Consider the following 23624-nt stretch of genomic DNA (forward strand, 5'->3'; position numbering starts at 1 on the left):
CTCTCCATCACACTACTTCTTCAGTAAAGAGGGGTGAATCTCCCCTCCCCTCCTCTCTCCACTGCCTGGAAAAATCAAAAGCAGTAGACGGGAGAGGCCTGGCTGTGGGGTCTGAGGAAGTTTCTTTACTTATGCTCAGCTTTCGTCGTTTACCCTGGCCCCTTGGTGTCTTGGACAAGGGGGAGAGGTGACCTTTCCAGTTCCTAGCAAGCACCTCTTCGTGAATAGCCACTGTGTCCTCAATCTAGCTTGGCTAACAGGTTGGAATCTGGGTGGTGGTCTCCGCACAGCTGGAGAGGGAACACATCCTGAAGCTTGGGAATCACCGAGGCTTGGAGGGCAGGCAGGGAGGCATCCACGCAACCTCCCGCCTCTTTCCCATGGGCCAAGCGCCAGGGTGCAGTTCCCGCCTTTGTTCAGCAGATGGCGCCCACAGCAGCGTCGCAGCCAGCCGGGCCTTAGGGCTCCAAGGCTTCAGGGCAGCCCTGCCAGGTGGTTGTATCTTTTCCTCAATATGAAGAGAGCCTGGGGCTATCCTTCCTTCTTGGTACCCCGGAAGTCAGTCCTCCTACCTATCTGACCCTCAGCTCTCTTCCCCCAGCAAATCAGGGCAAGGCTGGGGAAAAACTCCTCCCTTCTCAAGGCTCCTGCCCAGCTTCCTTATTTCCTCCTTTCTGGAGGCAGCTAGGCAAGAGGGAGGGGGGCTATAGAGAGGGCAGGACAAGACGGGAGGGAGAAAAGATTCTCCGAGTTGGGAAAGAAGGAAAATACCAAGGACTTAACACTAAATTTATCACTTTTAAAAACAAGAGATTTTTCCCAAAAGTGAAGAAATAAGAAACAAATCCAGTGTCCGTGCATTCCCAACTGCCGTCTTGATTCCAAGATGCCTCCTTCACTCTCAGACCTGTTGCGAGGGAAGCGGGTAGAAAGAGAGGGTGAGAGGCCTGAGGTCCTATTGTCCCCTCCCCTGCTGGTATGCCCAACCATCCCGTTAGGCATCTAACTTCTAATGTCTCACACCAGTCCCTGGCCCCGTGTCCAGTCTACACAGGGGAGGGGAGACTGTAAAATCAGAGCTCACAGGGTTATTTCATCAGTGTCTCCACTCCAGGCAGGACCACTGCTCACCAGCCTGGACAGGTGAGGATCTGCCTTTGGGTTCCAAATGCCCTTTAGCAGGAAATCCATGGTCTACTTCCATCACCCATTCCAGGAGCCAGAAATCCTCAGACAGTCTAACCTCAATCCCTCCTGCTGCCCTTTTATCCCACTTCTCTTTGTTTGTCCTTCCGGGGAGATGCAAATCCTCTGGCCACAGAGGACAGCTTTTCAGTGACTGAAGCTGGTCCTTTGTCCCCCTTTTCCTTGACTCCAGATCTTAGCCCTAACCCTCTCCACACAGCCTGCTCTCCTGCAGACTGGGCAGCCCAGCCCTGGGGTCTTACCGAACTGGCTCCCTGGGAATCCAATGGTGGTCTATGGGCTGAGGGTTCCTCTGTGCTGGGTTTCTCACTGCCCCTCTCCTGAGTGCTAGGGATGGATTCTGCAGGCTCTGAGGAGGGAGAACAGGTGGTGGGAGGGACAGGTAGTATTCACGAGGGCTCGGAGAGAGGGAGCTGCTTCTGTTCACGCTAGCCCATACTTTAACGGCCCCTGAGAGGAGCCCAAGACCAAGCGGAAGGCAATGGGGCAAGACCAACCGGGTTTCCTCTGGTCACAATGACTACTTAGGTTCACTATTTTAAAAAAATCTGCAATCGGAAATCGAAAAAAAAAAAACCCTCTAAAAAAAAAGCTTAAAATTTTGGGTATGATCTCAAAGTGTGGCTAAACCTGACCTGAACAGAGATGAGCTTTTGATAGCCTATTTATCCCACTTAGTGTGACCATTTCCCTGCAGAAATATTCATGTGTTTGATTACAGGGGGCTCTGCTGGGGGTATTATGGAACATACGGTGTATATACCGTGTCACCTTCACAAAACGGGAAAAATTCTGACTTCTGGCCCACATCTGGGATGTGGGACTCACGGACATGCAGGTTCCACTTCTTGCATACTTTGTGTTCACTGCTGGGCTAAGGACCAGTCTCACTGAATTTTCACAAACAACCCAATGCAATAAGCACCATCATTATCACTTTACTGATTGAGGTTAAGGTACTCAAGACCTCCGTGCTGATAAAGTGGCAGAGCCAGGATTCCAGCCCGTGAAGGCTGCTCCCATTCTGGTGGGCTCCCCCGATACAATAGGGAGCTCTGAAGTCCAAGCTCTGAGAGGATGGTGTCATTCAGTAAAGAAAGATGAAGAGATGCAAACACACACCATCCGTGCAAAGAATCCATACTCTCAAGACAGTGTCTGGCGACTGCTAGGCCCCTCCCTACAACGGGTAAGGCTGGCCTCCCCTGGGGTTGGTCCCTCCCCAGCCTGAACGTACTGTGTGCTTTGCCAGAGGTGCCCAGCCACGACTCCGCTGCTGTGTCTCTGATCCCAGGTGGGCAGGACTCCTGTGTCCCTGTGCCCTCAGCGGCTCCTTCAGGCTCCTCTCCCTCCTGCTGTTGCCCCAGGTGATGTTCAACCATCATCTGGAGCTCTGAGGGCAAACAGAAAGGGAGAGAGCATTGGACGTGACTGTGCAGTCTCCTCCATGGACCCTCAGATTTGACAGCCCCACTAGAGGGCCAGCACACACTGCCCGTGTGGTTTGACTTTCCTGTCTGAGATTGAACAAGGAGGGACATCTGCTGGGCAGTAAGGAGGGGCTAAAGCTAGACAATAAAATGTACTTTTTTCAAAGGTAAGGGAGGGGAAAGGAAGAGCCTTGAAGAGCAAAAGATCTTCCTGACTTGCTGGGATACCTGGTCTCCTTTGGGGGCAGGAGAAAAGACTCAATTTAGATTCAAGAAATATTTGAGTACCTCCTCTGTGCTGTGCACTATGCCGGGTGAGTTCACATACTTTATTTAACTGCCAAAGTGAGGTAGTATTCAGGGCCCCTGTAGGTTAAGCAGGTTCTCCAAGGCCACCCAGCTAGTGGGTGGCGGAGCTGGAATGCAGCCCCGGCTGGTCCAGCAACAACTCTCCTTTAATAAAGGCAGATTTAATGACTTCCCAAGGATTCTTCCAAAGGGGTCATCCGGGCCACTGCTCAGCATCAGGCATAGCGGGGAAGGGTCTTCCGAACCTTTCATTGTGGGTGTGGTCCTCATCACCTTCTTCTGTTGCCGTGGAGACATGGACAAAGTAGACTGTGAAGGGCACAGAGCACAGGTGGGCGTCCGCCCTTCTCGCCCTCCTCCCTGCCGTGCCATGCTTTGGGACTGGAGACTGGGGGTAGGTGGGGGCTTCAGCAAGTGGGGAAAGAAAACTCCTGCTTCCTCGGCCCCCACCCCCATGATGGTGAGCAAGGAGACCGTGTATGGGAGAACGTAGAGGACCATGTGTGTACATCCACTCAAGAACATGTGGTGGTGGGGGGGTAACAAGAAAGAGGGAGACAAAAGGTCCTACAGATGGGGGGGATTGAGGAATAATCTTCTAATGGGTCTGGGGGTTCTCTGTGGTGGGCTGAGCGGGAGGGGCCAGCTCACCTTGAGATGCGGGTTGGGGACCCGGTCTTCATCCACCTCTGAGGGAAGAAGGGAAAGGAGGAAGTGATGAGGATGGGAAATCCAGGGGGTTCTGCAGACTGACTTCCCAAGGGGAGGAGCCTCTGCAATCACCTTCTTCCTGATCCGTCCCTCACATCTGCCCCTAGGAAGCTGGCCCTGATGGTGGCTGTCCCCAGCCTCTTCCCTCCAGCTCCTTCCTGCGCCGCTGGCTGCCTTTACCTCCTGCTTAGAGTCCTGTCCTTGCCTCTGTGCTCAGTCTGCATCTACATCCTTGCCTCAGATCTGGAGGTTCTCGAAGGCAGGGTTTGTGGTCCTTTTGTCCTTTTCCTCCCTGTCTCCTTCCAATCAGCCCCCCACCCCCGATCCAGAACTGAAACATGCCTAGGAGGGAACACTGGATAGAGAACAGCAAACTTATCCTGTGCAGAGCCCAGGACAGTCCTTTTTAGTAGTTGGAGGAAAGTTGGAGACTCAGGTATCCTGAATTCCAGTCCGGCTTATTAGCATCACTACCTCTCTTCCACTCTCCCGCCAGCGCCCCTGACATTCTCTGAGACCTTGTTCTCTCCCCAGACCTTGATGGAGACACTGGTGACCAGAATGCCAGCTGCTCCCTGAGCTGTTTCTAACCTTCCCCTTCCCCTCTGGGGGCCATGAGAATAGCTGATGGCGGCGGTCCCTCCCCCCTCACAGCTGTCACCGCCTCTGGCGGTGGGGGCAGCAGCCTCTCAGTTGCTGGAGAAACCTGGAAGGCCGTTGCCAGAGCAACCAACAATCCGTTGACCACCCCAACTCCTGGGGGGCTTAGGAACCAGGTTGCCTCCCCCCCCACCGCTTCCTAGAACTGCTCTGTCTTTCCAAAGCAGAGGAAATCCTCCTGCTAACCCAGCCACCACTTCCCTGCCTCCAGGACTGAGGAGACCGCAGGCTCCTCAGATGTGCCCTCCTGTCTAGCACCCACCTTCTCTCACTGGGACCCAGCTGTCTTCAGCAGCCCCCACTCCCTTCAGCAACCCATCCTGGGTTTACCTGGGGATGACTGGTCACTGGTCAGCACGAGGGTGGCAGGGGTGGGGCGGCGCCTCCGGATCTGAGGGAAGAGGTCAAGTACACGTGGAAGCATCACAGCCCCACGCACACTCAGCTACATAATCCAGGCCTCCCACTTAGCACACCTCCAAAAGTGCCACGTTACACTGAACCCACGGTCTCCGGATGGACGTTCTTGGGCCCGTCCCTCTGCCCTGGGGACCCAGAAGACCACCTCCACTCCCTGCTTCCCCCAACCCCCTTTCTGTCTCCACATCTCCCCAGGTCCTGGCCCCAGCTCTCCATCTCAGCAGCTATATCTGCGCTAATGCATCAATCTCTGGCCTGTTGTCCTTCCGTCCATCCTGGATCAATGGTCAGAAATAACCCGAGAGGGCACAAAGCTTTCCCCTTAGTCTCCCAGCCCACTCCCCAAATGGCGGAGAGCTCCCCTCGATCCCCACCTAGCCTGGGAGGACAGCACAGAGAAGGTAGGTCTGAACGTACCTTCACCTGGCCCATGCCCCTCCTTCCCTCATCTCCTCCCTATCCTTGTACACACTGCCTTTCTGATTTGTCAGGAAATACGGCCTGGAGAAATCCTTGTCATGGTAAATATAATATGAGGAGAAACGTGAGGCAGGACCCTGGTCAGGGACTAAAGCTAAGCTGAAAAATCTTCTCCTGGGCTCTGAGGTCCCATTTTAAGAAAGTAACATATAAGAGCGGATTGACTGCTGGGCCTCTGAGCCCCCTTTCCCCGCCTCTGTTCTTTTGTCTTGCTGCCAATAAAGTTGATGGTTGTTGAAGTCAGTCCAAGGACTCTTGGGACACGTAGTTTTTTCCGTTTCTCTGGAGGCTTGAAAGTGAAGGGTACTGTGGGGTTGGAGTCCCTGCAGCTCCCTCCAGGGCAGAAAGTGGGTATCAGCCCTAGCTGGGGGCAGGGTTAATCTGAGAGAACGACCCCTCAAAGAAGAAATGGGTACATAGAATGGGGGTAGGTTGGGGTAGGGACTGTTTTCTTAGGAGAATCCAGCAGTATCAGTTTTTGGTGGCATTTCAAGGTCCCTAGCAATACCAGTTCTGTGTGTGTGTTTGTGTGTGCATACAAGCATGCACTGCATAGACATTATTTGTGAGTCTGTCGCTGGCTATTCCTGGTGCAAATGTGCTGGGGGCCAGCAGGTGGGCAAGTGTGCTTCGTGCAGGTGGGGTGAGGCCATCCTTCTCCTAAGAGAGGACTCCTCTCTATTTCTTTCCTGCCCTGGGGGAGGGGAGCTGAGACAGGGAGAGGGTGCGGTGGGGGTGGGGATTAATGGGGGTTGGCAGCCTGAGAAGGAGTCTGAAAGTTTGACAGAAAGGGCCTCTGAGAGGGCAGCAGAGCTCTGTGATCTTGGACAGGTCCCTTAACCAATTTCCCTGCCTTGGACAAGATTTCTAAGTACTCAGAGTCCTTGAGAATTCTGGTGTCCTACAGCAGGAGGGAGTAAAGTTAGACTTCCTGAAGTACCTCCCAGGAACCTGAACTACTAGCAAATGAGTAGGCGGTCTCTTACTTTCCTTTCCCCGATCACAAATCCTAGTTCTCAAGGACACTTTGTGCCTTTGCCTCTGATTTCTTTCCAAGCCAGTTATGCCCAAGGACCTGGTAGTTGTGGGCACGCCTCCATCCTCTGCCACTCTGTGCTCCATAACTCAGAGGTTCCAACCCCTGCCGCCCTCTCATGTCAGTCTGGGGTAGGTGTTCCTGCCAAGCCTGGAGCTTTTTGCCTACACACTTGGGTAACACAGCAAGGAGGACTGAAGTTAGACTGCAGGTAGAATTTCAGGCTGAGCAGACACAGATTTCTGAAGATGAGAGAAAAGCAGGCTGAAGTCCCAGTTCTTTTTCCCTCTGGCTCTATAGCACTGCCTCATCCTCCTCCCCTGATCCCCAGAGCCCTGGGCCAGCTGGCCTGCCCTCCCCCAACACACACCTACACCTGCCACATCTAACACCAAACAGAGGCAGGCATCAGGCAGCGAGCACTGGTTGTGCCAGTGGAAGGCATTTCTGCTTGGAACCTCACCCCTGAGCCCGTAGCTCACACTCCTGGGCCCTTTTCCCTGGGTCTGAGGTTATCTTAGCCAACCCCCTGCCTCTAGGCATAATAGCCTTTTTTTCTGACCCCAAGGGGACGCTCTCCATGCTCCTGGCTCTCCAGCCTCCTCAACCTCAGGAGGTTTGCAGTCTCACCATCCTCCCTCCTACTGTCACACCTTAGAGGTCTGGAGATCCGGCTCCCCCCACAGGCCAGGGAGAGGATGGAGACACAGGTCCCTAACCCCTGCCCACACTTTGGGAAGCTAACGTTATAGGGAGAGCGTGTGTACCCAACCTTTCCCTTCACATCAGACCTTATTCCACCAAACAGCTGGAGCAGCATAAAGAACACTCTCCCCAGCCCATCCCAAGAGGTCAGAGTTTTCTCAGGTGGGGAGACCCAGCCAGAGCCCTGGCAGCCAGTAGGGGGAAACAGAAGTGACCTTGTGGGAAATAGTCTCTAGGAACAGGGGTGTCTAGGCAAATGGATAGAGAACGCGAAAAAAGATGGAGCAATGAGCAAATGAGCAAATATTTGGCAAATGGGCTGTAGTAGCGACCACGGGTGGTCACCGTCTCCACGCACATGCTCACTCTCCCTGATACACACACTTGCTCACACAGTCTCATACACTGCCGCCTCTGCCAGGCTGCTCGGAGCTAAAAATAGGCCAGGCCGGGAGGCTGGGCCAGGGCCCTGGACTCCCACCCCTTGAGCCCAGGCCAGCACAGTGCTTCTCCCTTGCCCACGCCCAGCTAGGACCCCAGCCCCGAGAAAGCCCTCGTTTCGCGCTCCCCAGGGCCATATTCTCTCCATTCCCTCCCCTTCCCGCCCCCCACCCATTGCCGATCCAAAGGGCAGGAGATGGGAATAAGGACCCAGTGTCCTGACCTGCAGAGCGCGGAGTCAGCCTGCAGACACGACCACTCCTCTCCCCCAAGCCCCGGCCCTCGCAGTTTTCCTCAGCCCCTTCTTGTCCTCACCCTCTGGGGTCCGGCAGGGTCGCCCCCGATTAGGAGAGGGCTGGGGGGACTCTTTCTCCTCTTTCAACTCCCTCCATTACCTGCCCTCACCCTTAGGCCCCCCGACACCTTTGGGCGCCCCTACCGAGCTCAGAAACTCTGGCAGGGGGTTGACTGGGTGGGGGATGAAAGACTGGCGAAGGGGGAGGGGTCCTGTCCTCAGGCAAGCCCCCTCCCCCAGGGCTGGGGAGGCAGAGAGCGACTCTCGCGGGGACCGGCTTCGAGGGCAGGCGCTCGTCCTTCAGTCCGTCTCGAAGAAGCACAGACGGGGAGATGGGGCTTCCACGGTGGGGGAGGGGAGAGAAGACCCCCCCCAAACAGCGCGCCGGCGCTCGCAGAGGTGCACCGCCAAGGGAGGACTGAGCGGGGGTCTCGGATCCCACAGTCCAGGGGTCTCTCGTCCTCTGTGGGGCGAGTTCCCTGCCGCCCCGCCCCGCTCCGCACCTGCTCCGCCGCCTCAGGGTCAAGGTGCGGCTCTAGCAGCGGGACGGTGAACTGGATCTTCCGGGGGCTGTGGTCTTGCTCCATGGCTGGGGCGGCGGCCGCTGGGCCGGCGGCGGCGGCGGCGGCGGCGGCGGGCGGGCAGGCGGCGTACTCGGGGCTGGGGCGGGAGCGCTCCCTCTTCGCTCCGCTCCGGCCCGGCCCCAGCCCGGCACGCTTGGCTCTCGGCTCCCGGCTCAGAGCTCCCGGCTCGCTGCCCCGGGGACTCCGCGGCCGCCGATTGGCTCGGCCCCCGCCCCTCCCGGCCCCCTCCCCTTCCCCACGCCCGGAGCCTTAACCCCGTGGTGGCTGTGCCGCCGGCTGGCAGGGGTCACCGCCCCGCTGGCGGGCGAACCTGGGTCCCGGTCGCAGTGGACACAAACCGGATGGGTATCCGGGGATCCTCAGAGTTCTGGGCGGGGAGTGGAGGTGAGGAGCGGCCACGAAGAACTTCTCCAGGCTGGGGCAGAATTGAGGGGCTGGGAATGTGGACGGGCGTTGCCAGAGAGGAGGCTGCAAACGCTAGAGGAAGATTTCCTTTCTGATCTTAAAGGGGTCGCCTCATAGAGAAAAGAAAGAAAGGGGATCTAGGCTTGCAGCAGGAGGGATTAAAGTTAGACCAGGAGAGGGACTTTCCACTGAGAGGAAACCGCTAGAGCGGAGGTGGAAACTTGGAGGGGAGGCTTGGGATCTGGGCACAGGTCTGTGTTCACTGAGCAGAGAGAGGGGGAACCGAAGACCTTAAAGGGTATCCAGAGCCTCTGTCTTGAAGTGCTGATGGCAGTGGGTGGAGGGCTCAGGGAGCAGGACCATCTGGGACTCAGCAGAAGGAGAAATGGGGGTGGGGAGCCAGTAACGCTTGTGAAATAGGTTTCTCTTCTTGCTTGCTAAATTCTGGGGAGGTAAAGCAGGTGAAAGGCCTGCCCGGGAAGAAGGCTCCGCGGAGATGGAGAGGGAAACACCTTTGGTGGGGTAGCTTGTTTATAGATGGGGTTGGTTTTCCAGTTCCACTATTGGCAGAATAATGAAAAGGACCTGCTGTAACTGAAGGGATGGAGGTGAGACTATGTGAAGAACTTACTAGTTTGGTGTAGGACCAAGATGTCAATACTAGTGAGTGAGGGAGATAGGATATTCACTGGAGCTGGTGGGCACTCTGCCAGGGGCTGGGGACCACTGGGTAGAGGGAGGAAAGGTGAGGGGCACTGAGGAGGGGCAGGGCTGGATGCATCTTTGGGGGAGGAGAAGAAATGGGCACAGAGAGTTCTGAGGGAGGGGTTGGGCAGAGGCCAGAGCCAGAGCTCTGTTTCTTCAGTCTTAAACTGAGCAACTGGCACGTTCCATAGAGATTGACGCCTGGTTCTCTGGGAACCCTGGGATCATCCTCTTCTCTAAGTGGTCAGGCTAAATCCTCAGTTGCCTCCTCTTCCAGGCAGCCCTTCCCTGGCCTGGATTTCACATTGCCCCTTTCCATCTTACCTCCCAAAATAACCTCCCCTGCCCTTCCCCCTAACCGTATCCCTTTACACAAAACAGGTCTGCCTCACTTTTCTCAGGGCAAGGCTGGGGTTATAGGGACCCAGTGGGCCAGCCAGACCTCTATCTGCTGTTAATTCGCCCCTGTTTTGCTGTCATTTGGACTCCAGGAATGACCCCCTACACCCAGCCTACATGTGCATGGTCCCTTTGTGCTCTCTTTGAGGTAGCAGGGCCAGTCTGGATACCAGCTGGTTGGATCCTCAGATCTCTCCCTTCCAGTTGCTCCCCTCCCCTCAGGTGACATTGGAAGGAGGGTGTGTGAAGGCACTGAAGCCAAGAGGATAAGGTTAGGGTGGGGGACAAGGGGGCCCAATAGGACCCAGGTGCTCTCTCTGGCTTTCCCTCCGCTCACCCATCTCCTAACTACACATAAACAGAGCAGGGTCCAAGGTGTCCTTTAAATAGGTGACTTGTCCCTCCCCTACCCCATTCCACCAGGACCCTGGAACCTGGAACTTGAAGCCAGGATTCCCACGCCCCCGTCTCTGGGGACTCAGATGCCCCTCGCTGAGGCTTGATTTCCACATTTGTAAAATGGGCAGAATTGTCCCTACCTGATAAGGTTCAGTATCATAGGAGGTAAAGCACCTGGCACATAGAGGGCCCTCAATTGATTGATAGCTGCTGTTATTATTGTTGCATTATCTCCTGGCAGGACAGCAGAGTTAGGGGAGTCACCTTTCCAGGTTCTCAAAAGCAGATCCTCCACACCCACTCCAGTCAACCAGTTTGCCGTATTCCCTTCAAACTTGGGTTTGGTCATGGAAATTCCTCCCAAAGCCTCACATCCACACTTCCGTTTCCCTTCTCAGGCTCCAGATTCTCAGACTCCCTTCCGCTGAAAGGTCAGGAGAGGGCCCAGAGCGCTCAGGCTTTGGAGAGATGGCTGGTGGGGCCCGTGTAGGACAAGGGTTCCTGGGAGCAGCCAGCGCTGGGGTAGAGGCAGAGGAGCAGAGAGAGCAGGGAGGGAGGACAGGCAGCTCCTGGTTCTGGCTTGGGAGGAGCCTGGGGGTGGGTGGGCAAAACGTTTATGGGTAGCGGGGAGGGGAGTGTGGCTGGCTGCAGCCGCTGGTCCTGGGGTTGCTACATAGCTGGAAGGGGTCTGTCTGTGAAGGCCTGTGATGTCGTTTTGACCTTTATTATGGCTGGAGCTGGGTGGGTGACTGTGGTGTCTGTTGGGCTTGTGGGTGGAAGAAGACGTGGGTCGCTTGCACATGAGGCTGGGAGTTGCAATGCCTGCTCTTGGAGCCCTTTCTAGAATGAGTAAGAGCGGAGCCTGCCCTGTGCCTGGCTTGCACGTGTCTGTGCAAGGTGTGCTTGTGTGTGTGCAAGCATTCACGTCCCTGCCGCAGTCCCGGCCCCACCGGAGGAGCTGCAGCTGTTCCACGTGGTGTACTTCTGGGTCCATGAAATATTTAAGGTTACAGGGATGTGACTCGGTGATGCAATTGCTTCACAGCTCCCACCTGCCCCTACTCTCCAAGCTGGACTCTGGCTTAATGTGGCTGCTCTTTGTGGCTCTCAGCATTTCTGCTTTTATTTGTCTGTCATCCTCACCCCCCACTAACCTTCTCCTGTGTTAATTTACTAATCCCCACACCCAACCAGGAAGGAGGGCAGGAATTATGATTAGAACCCAGGAGGCCAAGCCCTTACCTCTATCTTTGCATCTTCCTGCTGGCCAGTGTGGCAGGGCTAAACTCCTGCCTGTTAAAAACATGATGTAAAATAAAATTCCAAAAAAAAAAAAAGAAAGGCTTCCCTGGTGGCACAGTGGTTGAGAGTCCACCTGCCAATGCAGGGGACACGGGTTCATGCCCCAGTCTGGGAAAATCCCACATGCCGCAGAGCGGCTGGGCCTGTGAGCCACGGTTGCTTAGCCTGTGCGTCCGGAGACTGGGCTCCACAACGGGAGAGGCCACAACAGTGAGAGGCCCGCGTACCGCAAAAAAAATAAAGAAAACATGATGCATGCGCACTTTCCACGCATTCAGCTCTGAGGACTTTGAACACCCAAAGGAGTAATGACCCTATCCAAGTGGTCCCCTGGGAAGCCATATGCTCCTACCAATTTGCTGCAGTTTCTCAAACATTTCTGGAAACTCCTTTGAAATCATCTCAGAACTGGTGGCATCTGCTCTGAAAAATCCTTACTGGGGAGCGAATCCTTGTCCTTTGGGGTGGCTTTGCTCTTCTGGAAATGAGTGAGAGTCTTTAGGGGTTGTGCCTCGTGAAGAAGGAGGGAGACCAGGCGAGGAGCAGAACTGGATCTAGAGCTGAGGTGTGGATACCCTGCAGTGAGGCTGTCTACCCCCTGGGGCTCCAAAGCCCATCCAGAAGCCATCTCTGCAAGAGAAGTTTCCAGAACTTCTTGTGAGCCCCAGCAGCACCGTTGGAGTAGATGTGTGGCCTCTCAGGGGATGACTTGGAAGGCCCAGCCTCCTCCAGCTGCATGAGTCCTGGTTTGCCTGCAAAAAAACCCATTGTTGCGATTCTGCCAGGCTTGGGTGCACACCCCCTTGCGGCTGGCGCTGTTGGGAATGGGGCCAGAGATGGTGATTCAAACCGAGGGGATGCTCATTTCCAAAATGTTTTGCCTCTTCTTGAACCACAAACTGGTAGTGGTGGAAGAGACGTAAAGATCAGTCAACCCAACCTCCTTGAGCTAGAGAGGGGAAACTGGCCAAGAGAGAGGAAGCAGCTCTCCCAAGGACTTGAACCCATGCCAATGCTTTCCCCAGTAAGCCAGATTTGGAGGCAACGGCTGAACCTGAAGCAAGGGCATAGACCAGAGGACCTCGTGAAATGCATTTTAACCCTGTGATCATCACTCTTCTAGAAGACCCAATCCCTCGCCTTCCACCCCAGCTCTCTAACAGGTCGAATTTATACTTCCAACCAATCGTTATCAGGTATTCATATGTGCCAGGCATTGTGCTAAGCACTGGGGATACAGTGGAGCACAAAACAAGTACAGTCTCTGTCCACTGGCATCTTACAGCCTAGCAGGGCTCTGGGTGTAGTAGGGTAACTAGGTAATTATAAATGGCAAATACTGCAAAGTGAAAGTATAAGAATGAGGGGCATCAGGGAAGGAGGGAGGTCAATATGACCTCTGATTGCTCAGATAATCGTCTCCTGGGTTCAAATCTGAACTCTGCCACTTTGGGCAAGATGTTTAACTTCTCTGAACCTTGGTTTCTTTTTCTTTTTTTTTTTTTTTTTTTAAATGTAGGATTATTTATTTATTATTTTTGGCTGCTGCGTTGGGTCTCTTTTTTTTTTTTTTTTTTTTTTTTGTGGTATGCGGGCCTCTCCCACTGCGGAGCACAGGCTCTGGACGCGCAGGCCCAGCGACCATGGCTCACGGGCCCAGCCGCTCCATGGCATGTGGGATCTTCCCGGACCGGGGCACGAACCCGCGCCCCCTGCATCGGCAGGCGGACTCTCAACCACTGCGCCACCAGGGAAGCCCCATGAACCTTGGTTTCTTTATCTGTAACTAACAGGTATCTCTATTATCCTAGTGAGGGTGGGATAAGGTGATGCCCACAGAGTACCTAGCTCAGTGCCTGGCACCCATCAAGCTCTTGTGAAAGGAACATGAGTAACGAGGAGATCATCTTAGCTAATGTTTTCTCCTTTGACTCTGGAAAAGGCAGGGATGAAGAAATGGGGGCTTCAAAACTTTCAGAATTGGGAGGGGGTCTGCAGAACACCCCCTGCCCCTTTTTAGCCAGATCCTGCTCTTCCCACCCTTGTCTGGTCAGCTGTTCTTGATGGCTAGCTGTGTCCTCATCAGCATGGATGTTCACCCTGCCCTGCTAATTAACACCCGCCCTGTTAATGATTAAATCTACTGACTTTGACTTGGGGGTGGGATGGAAAATTCCCCAGCCACAGGACCGGACTGAGGTAGGTTACTGGGAGTAGGAGGGAAGGGCCCCCTGGGCTCTGGGTGCGTTGTTGATGGTAGGTGGCCGGGAGCAGATGCCTGGTTTTCTCCCGGGGCTGCTCAGCAGGGGAGTGTGGTTGGAGAAGGGTCATTTGAGAGTCACAGTCCATCGTCCTTCCCAACTCCTACCAAGCTTGGCAGAGGGCACTGGGCCCCAGCCCAAGCCTTGGCATTCCTCTTGCCGGGGGTTGGCCATTGAATACTGCTATAGCCGGAAGGACAGGGGGAGATGGTGTATTAGTTCCTAGGGCTGCTGTAACAAAGTACCACTAACTGGGTGGCTTGAAACAATAGGGGTTTATTCTCTTACAGTTCTGGAGGCTAGGAGTCTGAAATCAAGGTGTCAGCAGGGCCATGCTCCCTCTGACGGCTCTAGGGGACAATCCTTCCTTCTCTCTCAGTTTCCGATGGCCCCAGGTGTTCCTGGGTTTGTGGCAGCATAACTCCAGTCTCTGCCTCTGTCTTCACGTGGCTTTCTTCCCTCTTGTGTGCTCTCTGTGTCCTCTCTCCTCTTCCTGTAAAGACATCAGTCATTGGATTTAGCACCCACCCTAAATCCAGGATAATTTCATCTCAAGATCCTTAATTAATTACATCTGCAAAGACCCTATTTCCAAATAAGGTCACATTCTGAGTCAGGGTAGGCGTGAATTTTTTTGAGACGCTCTTCGGCCCGCTACAGATAGTGAGATTGCCTGGCAGGTCAGCAAGGTGGTGAGGACTCTAGAAGGCTGTGCTAGGGCTGGTACAGGAGACCAAGGCTCTGGGTCCCTTCCCCTCCCCCAGAAGTAGAGGAAGCGCTCAGGACCCGTAGGTGGGGTTGGACTGGGTCTCAGGAGGCCTAGAAAGAAAGGCTACTGGTAGTACAGAGGCAAAGGGATGGGAGTAGGGCTGTTCTAGATTGGAGTCAAGAAGGCTGAGGGGACTTTGAAGGGAAAATCCTGGGTCCCTGTAATTTAGTCCCATTGGAGGGGAGAGTGTAACTCCCATTACATTATACCTTGTATATCGTACATATTCTATATTGTATATTGTACATGTTATTGTGTATATTATATACTATATATTATATGACAACCACAACTTTTCATGTAATAAAAGAATGAAGTTGCATTTTGATTGCCTGATAAGTGTGATTTCATGATGCAATCCTTTATACTTTATTGGTCCAGTGGGCAGGAAGAATTTATTCTCTTGCTCCTGGGAGAAAACCCAGGAAAGCCTCTTAACTATTCTGCTCACTCTTAGATAAGTCACAGGCTCAATTCAGAGATGAGAATGACCAGGCCAAAGTATGAACCAAAACCTAAAACTGGTTTTTTTTTGGCTTGCTATTTTTAGTCTTTTTTCTTTTTTTAAAATTTAAGTCTAGTTGATTTACAGTATTGCATTAGTTTCAGGTGTACAGCATAGTGATTCAGTTTTCTTTTTTTTTTTTTTTACAGATTACATTCTATTATAGGTTATTACAAGATACTGGACATAATTCCCTGTGCATCCTTGTTGCTTATCTATTTTATGTAGAGCAGTGTGTATCTGTTTATCCCATACCGCTAATTTGTCCCTCTCTCCCTTCCTCTCCCCTTTGGTAACCATGAGTCTGTTCTCAACGTCTATGAGTCTGTTTCTGTTTTGTATATGGGTTCATTTATATCATTTTTAGATTCCAAACAGCAGTGATATCGTTTAGTATTTGTTGTCCTCTGACTTGTTTCACTAAGCATAATATTCTATTTAACATCACTCCTCTGTGGACTGCTGGGCCCTGCTTCAGTTGGAGCCAGGAAAGGGGCGGGTGGCTGTCTTCGCTTCTCCCTCCCCCCTCCCCACCCAGCCCTGCCCAGTGGAGGTGGTGCAGGGCAGACAGGAAGGGGTAGGTGAAGTTTTACGCCCTTTGGCACTCAGCCTTCTCCTCCATCAGCTGGCAGTGTCCTCACCCTTCCTCTCTGATGTTCTCTGGTGACGATTCTCTCCTGGGTGCTCTCCTGGCTCCTCAGAGCTTTGCCATCAGCTCTGTTCACCTGTGTTTCCTTATCCCAGAAACTTGAGCTTCCTTCCTCAGCTGCTGGGGTCTCTTTGTCCCTTGAGGAAGCCCTATTGGACAGCACCCAAGATGCATGCGTGGGGATACACCTGTTTCTCTGCCAGGACCCACAGTTGGTTCTTCCTTTGCCAGGCAAACTCTGGGAGCCCCGGCTGTCCCAGAGCGTCAGCTCAGCCAGCCTGCCTACACACGTTTCCCTGGTGCTTGTCTCTCCTTCTAAACTTCTGGGAGGTATCCAGCCCCCAGGACATGCTGCCCCCTACTCTAGGGGCCACGTATTCAGCTCTTGGGGTAACTCGTGCCAGCATCCACTAGGTTTGCTGCAAGGTGGTAGGCCCCCTTCCCTTCCTTCAGAGAGAGGGGATGGGGCTCACAGCACAGCTTCCTCCATGCATTTCCTCCTTGCAAAATCCTCCCTTTGTTACTGGACGCAATGAGTCCATCGCTTGTGGTGCTTAGCCAATGAACACGCCAAGTACTTTTGATTAAAGCAGAAACATTTATTACTTGTGACAAGTAAGGAGACAGGGAGATAGCTCTCAAAGCCTTCTCTCCCAAAACATCAGGATCAGGGAAGTTTTAAGCTAAAGGTGCATGCATATTCATGCACGGTCGAGTGTGATCTCCCACGTAGAGGTGCAGTTCCAGACGCACTTGTACAGTATGACACGTTCAAACATATGTTGTGCGTTCCAAAATGGTGGCAATCCCTGCCCTTGGAGTGGAGATTTTAGCATTGACATGAGGCAAAGGGCACTCTAGGCTGACAAAATCCAGGCACCTCGTTGAGTGAAGTCACGAGGGTCAGCAAAGGTCAGTATTGTCATTCCCTGGGCTCCAGTGAATCTGGTGGTTGAGTGGTTGAGGGGTTTGGATCCTACAGAACAGCTCAAGAATGTGCTTCAGGCTGATCTTTACCTTTGAAAGAGAACTGGGTGTCTTTAAGGCTGATTTATTATCTTTGCTATGGTCACTTCATTTTCTGATAATAGTTTCTGCATTCTTTTTTTATTTTTATTTTTAAAAAAATGTTGGGGGTAGGAGTTTATTAATTAAATAATTAATTTTTTTTGCTGTGTTGGGTCTTCGTTTCTGTGCGAGGGCTTTCTCTAGTTGTGGCAAGCGGGGGCCACTCTTCATCGCGGTGTGCTGGCCTCTCACTATCGTGGCCTCTCTTGTTGCGGAGCACAGTCTCCAGGCGCACAGGCTCGGTAGTTGTGGCTCATGGGCCTAGTTGCTCTGCGGCATGTGAGATCCTCCCAGACCAGGGCTCGAACCCGTGTCCCCTGCATTGGCAGGCAGATTCTCAACCACTGCACCACCAGGGAAGCCCTGCATTCTTTCTTTAAAAAATCATTAATTATTGAGACCGATTCTTTCCACATGAAGTCCTAGGAGGCCATAGTTCACCTTTCTCCAAATCATCAGTAAAGAGAACAGAGAGGGGTTCTGAAATGTTTGCTCTGGTTCTTAATGTAAGCTTGTCCAGGGCGTGTTACGCTTTCTCTTATTGCCTGGTACTCTACTTCGGCAAGATATGACATACTCTGGTTTAACCCCATCCCTTCCTTGTTACTGTCTCGCTAACACCTTCTCTCTCTATAATGATGCCTTTCTGTCTGCTTGATCTGGCTGAGGGGGTCAGAAACTAGTTCTTAAACACTTCTTTTGAAATTCTTCCTATGATGATTTGGTGCCTCTCTTTGAAATTCCATCTATTGTATCTTGGTGCCCAGTTGAAATTCTAATTTTAATATTCTGTTACAAAAGCACCTGGGACAGTTACGACTGTGCCAGGAGAGAGGGGCATCAGGTTTTAAATTCATACCAGCATCTTCTCTGTGTGGGGAAGGAGAGGACATCAAGTGAACGGCCCTGAGGTGGAATGGCCACCAGAGGGCAGCAGACCCTGCTTCAAACCCTGTTTCCTTCCTTGGACTCATTGGAGCTGGATTGTTTTATTCAATTCCCAGAGACCAGGTGGCGCCCAGGTGTTGGGTCACGTGGAGGGGCTCAGCTCTCCCGGTATCTTAACCGGCTTTTCGATGTTGATCCTCAGTTGAAGGATCAAAGATGTCAGTGTGCATTTGACAGTAACAGCCAGTTACCAAACACCTACACTGTAATGGGCTTGGACATTAAAGCCACACTTTCTGGGCTTCCCTGGTGGCGCAGTGGTTAAGAATCCACCTGCCAATGCAGGGGACACGGGTTCAAGCCCTGGTCCGGGAAGATCCCACATGCCGCGGAACAACTAAGCGCATGCGCCACGGCTGCTAAGTGTGCCCTCTGGAGCCTGCGGGCCACAGCTACTGAGGCCTGTGCGCCTAGGGCCCGTGATCCACAACAAGAGAAGCCACCGCAATGAGAAGACCGTGCACCGCAACGAAGAGTGGCCCCCGCTCGCTGCAACTAGAGAAAGCCTGTGCACAGCAACGAAGACCCAACGCAGCCAAAAATTGAATGAATAAATAAATAAATAATAAGCTTTTAAAAAAAGCCACACTTTCTGCCCTGGAGAAGCCTAACCAGTGCTGTGAACAGATGTGATGGAATGCAAAATAGCAACTTCTGCTGCAGAGGCAGAAAAAAGGGCTTTGTATCAAACCCCTAGTACCAGAGAGCAGGCTAATGGTTGCCAGGGAGTGGGGGTGGGGAAAATGGGTGAAGGGGGTCAAAAGGTGCAAACTTCCAGTTATAAGATAAATAAGTTCTGGGGATGTAACATACAGCATGGTGACTATAGTTATACTGTATCGTGTATTTGCAAGTTGCTAAGAGAGTTGATCTTAGAAGTTATCACACACACACACAGTTGTAACTATGTGAGGTGATGGACATGCTAACTAAACTTATTGTGGTAATTACTTCACAAAATATACATATATCAAATCATTACATCGTACACCTTAAATCATACAATGTTGTATGTCAGTTATATCTCAATAAAGCCGAAAAAAGAAGAAATAAGGGCTTTGGGAGCACTGAGGAAGGAGCAGGAACTGGAGAAGGCTTCATGGAGGAGGGGGAGGTAGAGTTGGGTTTGTTTAAGGTTGAGTAGGACTTTGGGGAAGAAGAGGTGTGAGTTAAGGGGGAGCCAGATGGACAAATCCTGGGGGACAAGGAGGTTGACAGGTGATAAGGGAGGTGAGGGTTAGCAGAAACTGGAGGGTTGTCAGGGCTGCGTTTGAGGACTGAGGGGAGACTGGGGCCCAGTGGGGGAACTGTGGGAAGACTCCATTTTCTGCTGTCCCAGAAGCAGAGCTTCCTTTTCCATTCTCCAGTCTCCAGGAAGAGGGTCTGAGCCTAGATGATGCGAGGATTTTATTGAACTTGGAAGTTATCGGAGAAAATGGGGAGATGGGCGCCTTGAACTTCACAGAGAAGAAACGCTTGAAGGATTTGGGGTTGTCTAGCCAGGATTAAAGATGACTCTGTTAGGGATGGGTGATCTTGCATAAAAGGAGAAGTGAGGGGCATGGGCTTTGGATGGAGTCAGACGGGCCTTGGAACAAATCCTGATTCTTCCAATACCTGGGGGACCCTGGGCTGATGGCTTTACTTCTCAAGTTTATTTCCTAATCCCCAGAATGGGAAAAATAATTCCTACATGCTAAGGATGCTGCAAGGATTGAATGAGATAATATACATAAAATTCTCAGCACAGTGCCTGGTAAGTATTCATCAAATGGCAGCATTTATTATTAGAATAATTGCCTTCATATGTTTCAAAGGTTGTCACATGGAAACAACCAGCTCATCTGTGCTGGTCCACCAGACTGAACTAGCAGTGCTGGTGTGAAGGAGACAGATTTGGCCTGGCTGGGAGGAAGAACCTCTTATAATCAGAGCTGCCCAAGCCTGGAAAAGGCTGCATTATGTGTAAGGAGAGCTCGGTCTCTGAAGTACTCAGAGGCTGTCTGGGAGTTCCTTACATTAGGCTCAAAGCTGGACCTTTAATGACTCCTCCTAACTCAATTCTCTGGGATCCTGGGTTGTTCTGAAACTGTGCATCAGTGTCTATGAATGGAAGATTCTGTGATTTCCCTTGGAGGAGAAGGGCCCCTGGAACAGGGGAGATGGAAGCGGCAGTGGAGAGAACCAGTGTCTGTCCTGGTCCAAGGCCAGATGACTGGAGGCCTTAGCTTTCCTGTCTCCTCGGGTGAGGGAGTGCAAGCAGGAAGCTCCGTGGAGGGTACCCCGTCCCTCCTCTTTCCCCCCATGTGATGGAGTTCCATATTCTGTGTAGGAAGTCTGGGAATGGTGGGGAATATTCTTTTTAAAGACCCTTTTCTCACCCCCAATAAAATAAATTCCCGGGCTTCCCTGGTGGCGCAGTGGTTGAGAATCCGCCTGCCGATGCAGGGGACGTGGGTTCGTGCCCCGATCCGGGAAGATCCCACATGCCGCAGAGTGGCTGGGCCCGTGAGCCATGGCCGCTGAGCCTGTGCGTCCGGAGCCTGTGCTCCGCAACGGGAGAGGCCACAACAGTGAAAGGCCCGTGTACCGCAAAAAAAAAAATAAAAATAAAAATAAATTCCCAATTCCGGGGTCCCCCTCCCTGTGCATGTGTTGAGAAGCCCTTTCCGAGACACAACCTCAGGCTTCCGCAGTGCAGTGCCTGAACCTCTGATGCTGTACCTTGTTGTTTGGGAATGTGGTCTCCTCATCTCTGCATAAACCCTGTAGAGGCTGGGGAAGAGAGCACTGGGCCTTTGAGCAAAGGCTTCTCAGCCCGTTCTAGGATCTTTTCTTCCCAACCACTCCGAGGAAGGGAGACACTTTTCTGCTGCCCCCTCCCTGTGTCCCTTTCCATTAGAGGAGAGGACTTTGCTCCCTCCTTCCGCAGGGGGTGGGCATCTGAGTGAACCCTTCTTGTTTCTCTCTGTCCCTTACTTGCTCCTTCCTAGGAAAGCAGTAGCTAATTTCACCATTCATTCCTTCCTTCATTCAATTCACTCATGAATTCAATTCGGCTTCATTCATTGAACTCTGTTTGCCCAGTTATTATTGTTCAAGGCACCAGGGAGAAAATGGTGAATATTAATGATTGACAAGTTCCCAGGTTTCATGGAGCTCACATTTTTCTGAGGTAGAAAGCATATATACAAGTAAACAAGTGTATAAATAAGATAATTTCAGACCATGGTAAGTGCAATGAGGGAATAAAGAGAGTGAGGTGACAGAAGTAACGATGGGAAGGGAGGTGGGGCTAAGCGCTGAATGGGGTGGCCAGGGAAGCTCTCTCTGAAAAGAGACATCTGAGCTGAGACCCGAAGGATGAGTGGGAGTCAGCTAAGCAAAGAGCAAGAGGAACAGGGTTCTAAGCAGAGGGAACAGCCCTGAGGAGGAAAGCCCTGAGCTGGAAAAGACGCTGTGTGTCCCAGGACCATGAAGGATGCCAGCGTGGCCATGAGGTACTGAGCAGGAGAGTGGAACGTGAGAGGTTGGGGGGATATATGCGGGCACCTGTAGGCCCTGGGAAAGGGGTTGGATTCTACATGATGTGCAACTGGAAAACACCTAAGGGTTTAAGCAGCACACTGGCTGACATGATATGATATACACCTTAAAAATATCACTTGTCTAAATGCTGAATGGAGGGTGGTTTGGAAGGGGTAGGAGTAGAGGCAGAGAGGTTAGTCAGGAGGTCACTGCAGACATCTGAGTGATGAATCATGGTGGTGGAACTAGGGAGACAGGAGAGAGGGAGGAAGTCAAGATATATTCTGGAGGTAGAGTTCAAGGCCTTATTAATGTGGGCATTGAGGGAAAAGCACAAATCAAGACTGACTCAGGTTTTTGACTTGAATAATTGATTATAGGGAGGATATATTTAGTGAGCTGGCAAGATGAAGTGGACAAGTATATTAAGATACTAGTTCAGATGCAGTAATAAGGTCATAATACTGCAGCTTTAACAGAAGTTAAACAGGGGTACTATGGTGGCTCCACAATATTCAAGACTCAGGCTTTCTATGTTGCAACTTTTAAAAAATTAATTAATTATTTTGTTTATTTATTTTTGGCTGTGTTGGGTCTTCGTTGCCACTCACTGGCTTTTCCTAGTTGTGGCGAGTGAGGGCTACTCTTTATTGCAGGGCACGGGCTTCTCACTGCGGTGGCTTCTCTTATTGTGGAGCATGGTCTCGAGGTGTGGGAGTTCAGTATTTGTGGCACGTGGGCTCAGTAGTTGTGGCGCACAGACTTAGTTGCTCCGCAGCATGTGGGATCTTTCAGACCAGGGATCAAACCTGTGTCCCCTGCATTGGCAGGTGGATTCTTAACCAGTGTGCCACGAGGGAAGTCCCACAACTTTTTTTTAAACATATGGCTTCCATTTAGTGACCTATGATGGCTGCTACAGCTCCCACTTCTCCATCTCATTTCCATCAGTGGGAAGGGGAGCAAAGAGAAGGGGAGGACACACTCCTCTTCTATGAAGGATCTCACACATAACTGCCCTTATCATATTTGCTCATATCCTACTGGCCACAGTCTAGTCACATGGCCACATCTAGCTGCAAGGAAGCCTGGGAAATGTAGTCATTAGTTACATGGAAACAATAGCAGAGTCAGTAGATTGGAGGTCCAGACAAGCTGAAAGAGTTGTTACAGCTGAACTTCTAGAGCAAAGGAGATGAAAGGTCAGGAGGTTGTAGGCGGAGGATGGGATTCTTGAACTGGAGATTTAGGAGGTTACTGTAGCAAAGAGTAGGCTGAGGTACAAAAGTCAAGGGTTGAGAAGCCAGAGTGGATGAGAGTTCATCTGTGTGAATGTTGATCAGAAATGGTGAGAGGAGCAGGTGGGGAGAGGAAGACCAAGTGCTGAGGTTGTCGGTCAATGAGGGGCAGTGGGGTAGAAGCAGAGATGGGGAGCAAGGAGGACGTCCCTTCCCACCTTCTGGCTCTGAGGTTAATGGTGGTAAGGGAGACAGCGGCTTCCACTTGGGAGTCTTGTAGAAGCCGTGGGAGTCTTAGGAAATCTTAAAATGTCACTTAAGATCAGGCAATTGAGAGAACATTCAAAACAAGACATTGGCAATTTCAAGGAGTTTGCTGATCACAGATCAGCAATTCTAGAGGGCACAGGAAAAGGGTTTGGGATAGAGAGGCAGAGGACTGGGTTGGATTAGGGACAGACAGAGTCAAATGGAGATGGGAGCCTGGATAATAGGGTCCCGGAGGCTACGGTTTTGTTCCGGTGATGACTGAGGAAAACAGAACAGGCTGAGTAACAAGAGTTACTCAGTTGATCATCTTTCTCTAAGAGCACTTGGGATAGGATAAAGACCTGAGTATCTAGCTGGATGGTTGGGGCCTCTGGTTGGGGTAACCAATTCCTGTGGTACCAAGAACTAGGGGGTGTGAGTAGTGGTCAATCCCATAGGAGCAGGAGATGTGTGGTAGCAGAGTAATGGCCCCTAAAGATGTCCACGTCAAAAAACCCCCAAACAAACCCAAAAAACAACCCACGGGGCTTCCCTGGTGGTCTAGTGGTTAAGACTTCCACTGCAGGGGGTGCGGATTCAACTCCCCAGTCGGGGAGTAGCACGTGCCATGTGGTGAGGCCAAAAAAAATCCCCCAGAAAAACAAAAGACAAAAAAACCTCAAAGATGTCCATGTCCTAATCCTCAGAGCCTGTGAATATATTAGATTATGTGGCAAAGGGGAAATAAGGATTTGGATGGAATTAACATTGCTGATCAACTGGTTTTAAATAGGAAGATTACCCTAGATTATCTAGTTTAGTCCAATGAAATCTCAAGGATCCTTAAGTGTGGAAGAGGGATTCAGAAGAAAGAAACAGATTGATAGCAAAATGAGAACCTGGCTGGATGTTGCTGGGTTTG

General features: G+C 51.9%; 1 protein-coding gene across 2 annotated transcripts; it reads right to left on the reverse strand.

Moving 5' to 3' along the window:
* Positions 1-775: 775 nt before the first annotated feature.
* On the reverse strand, positions 776-8421 carry PPP1R1A (protein phosphatase 1 regulatory inhibitor subunit 1A). Of its 2 annotated transcripts, none has more exons than XM_059081523.2 (7): positions 8197-8421; positions 4647-4707; positions 3597-3634; positions 3191-3224; positions 2444-2599; positions 1449-1555; positions 776-907 (listed from the first exon to the last, which is right to left on the reverse strand). In XM_059081523.2, the coding sequence occupies exons 1-7, from the start codon at positions 8278-8280 to the stop codon at positions 902-904; spliced, it is 486 nt and encodes a 161-aa protein (XP_058937506.1). In that variant the 5' UTR covers positions 8281-8421; the 3' UTR covers positions 776-901. The 2 variants fall into 2 exon arrangements, with proteins under 2 accessions (XP_058937506.1, XP_058937505.1); XM_059081522.2 differs by having other exon boundaries at positions 3191-3254; positions 8197-8417.
* Between the last annotated feature and the right edge of the window lie 15203 nt (positions 8422-23624).

This window comes from Kogia breviceps, chromosome 12, assembly GCF_026419965.1.
Source record: "Kogia breviceps isolate mKogBre1 chromosome 12, mKogBre1 haplotype 1, whole genome shotgun sequence".
NCBI lineage: Eukaryota > Metazoa > Chordata > Mammalia > Artiodactyla > Physeteridae > Kogia > Kogia breviceps.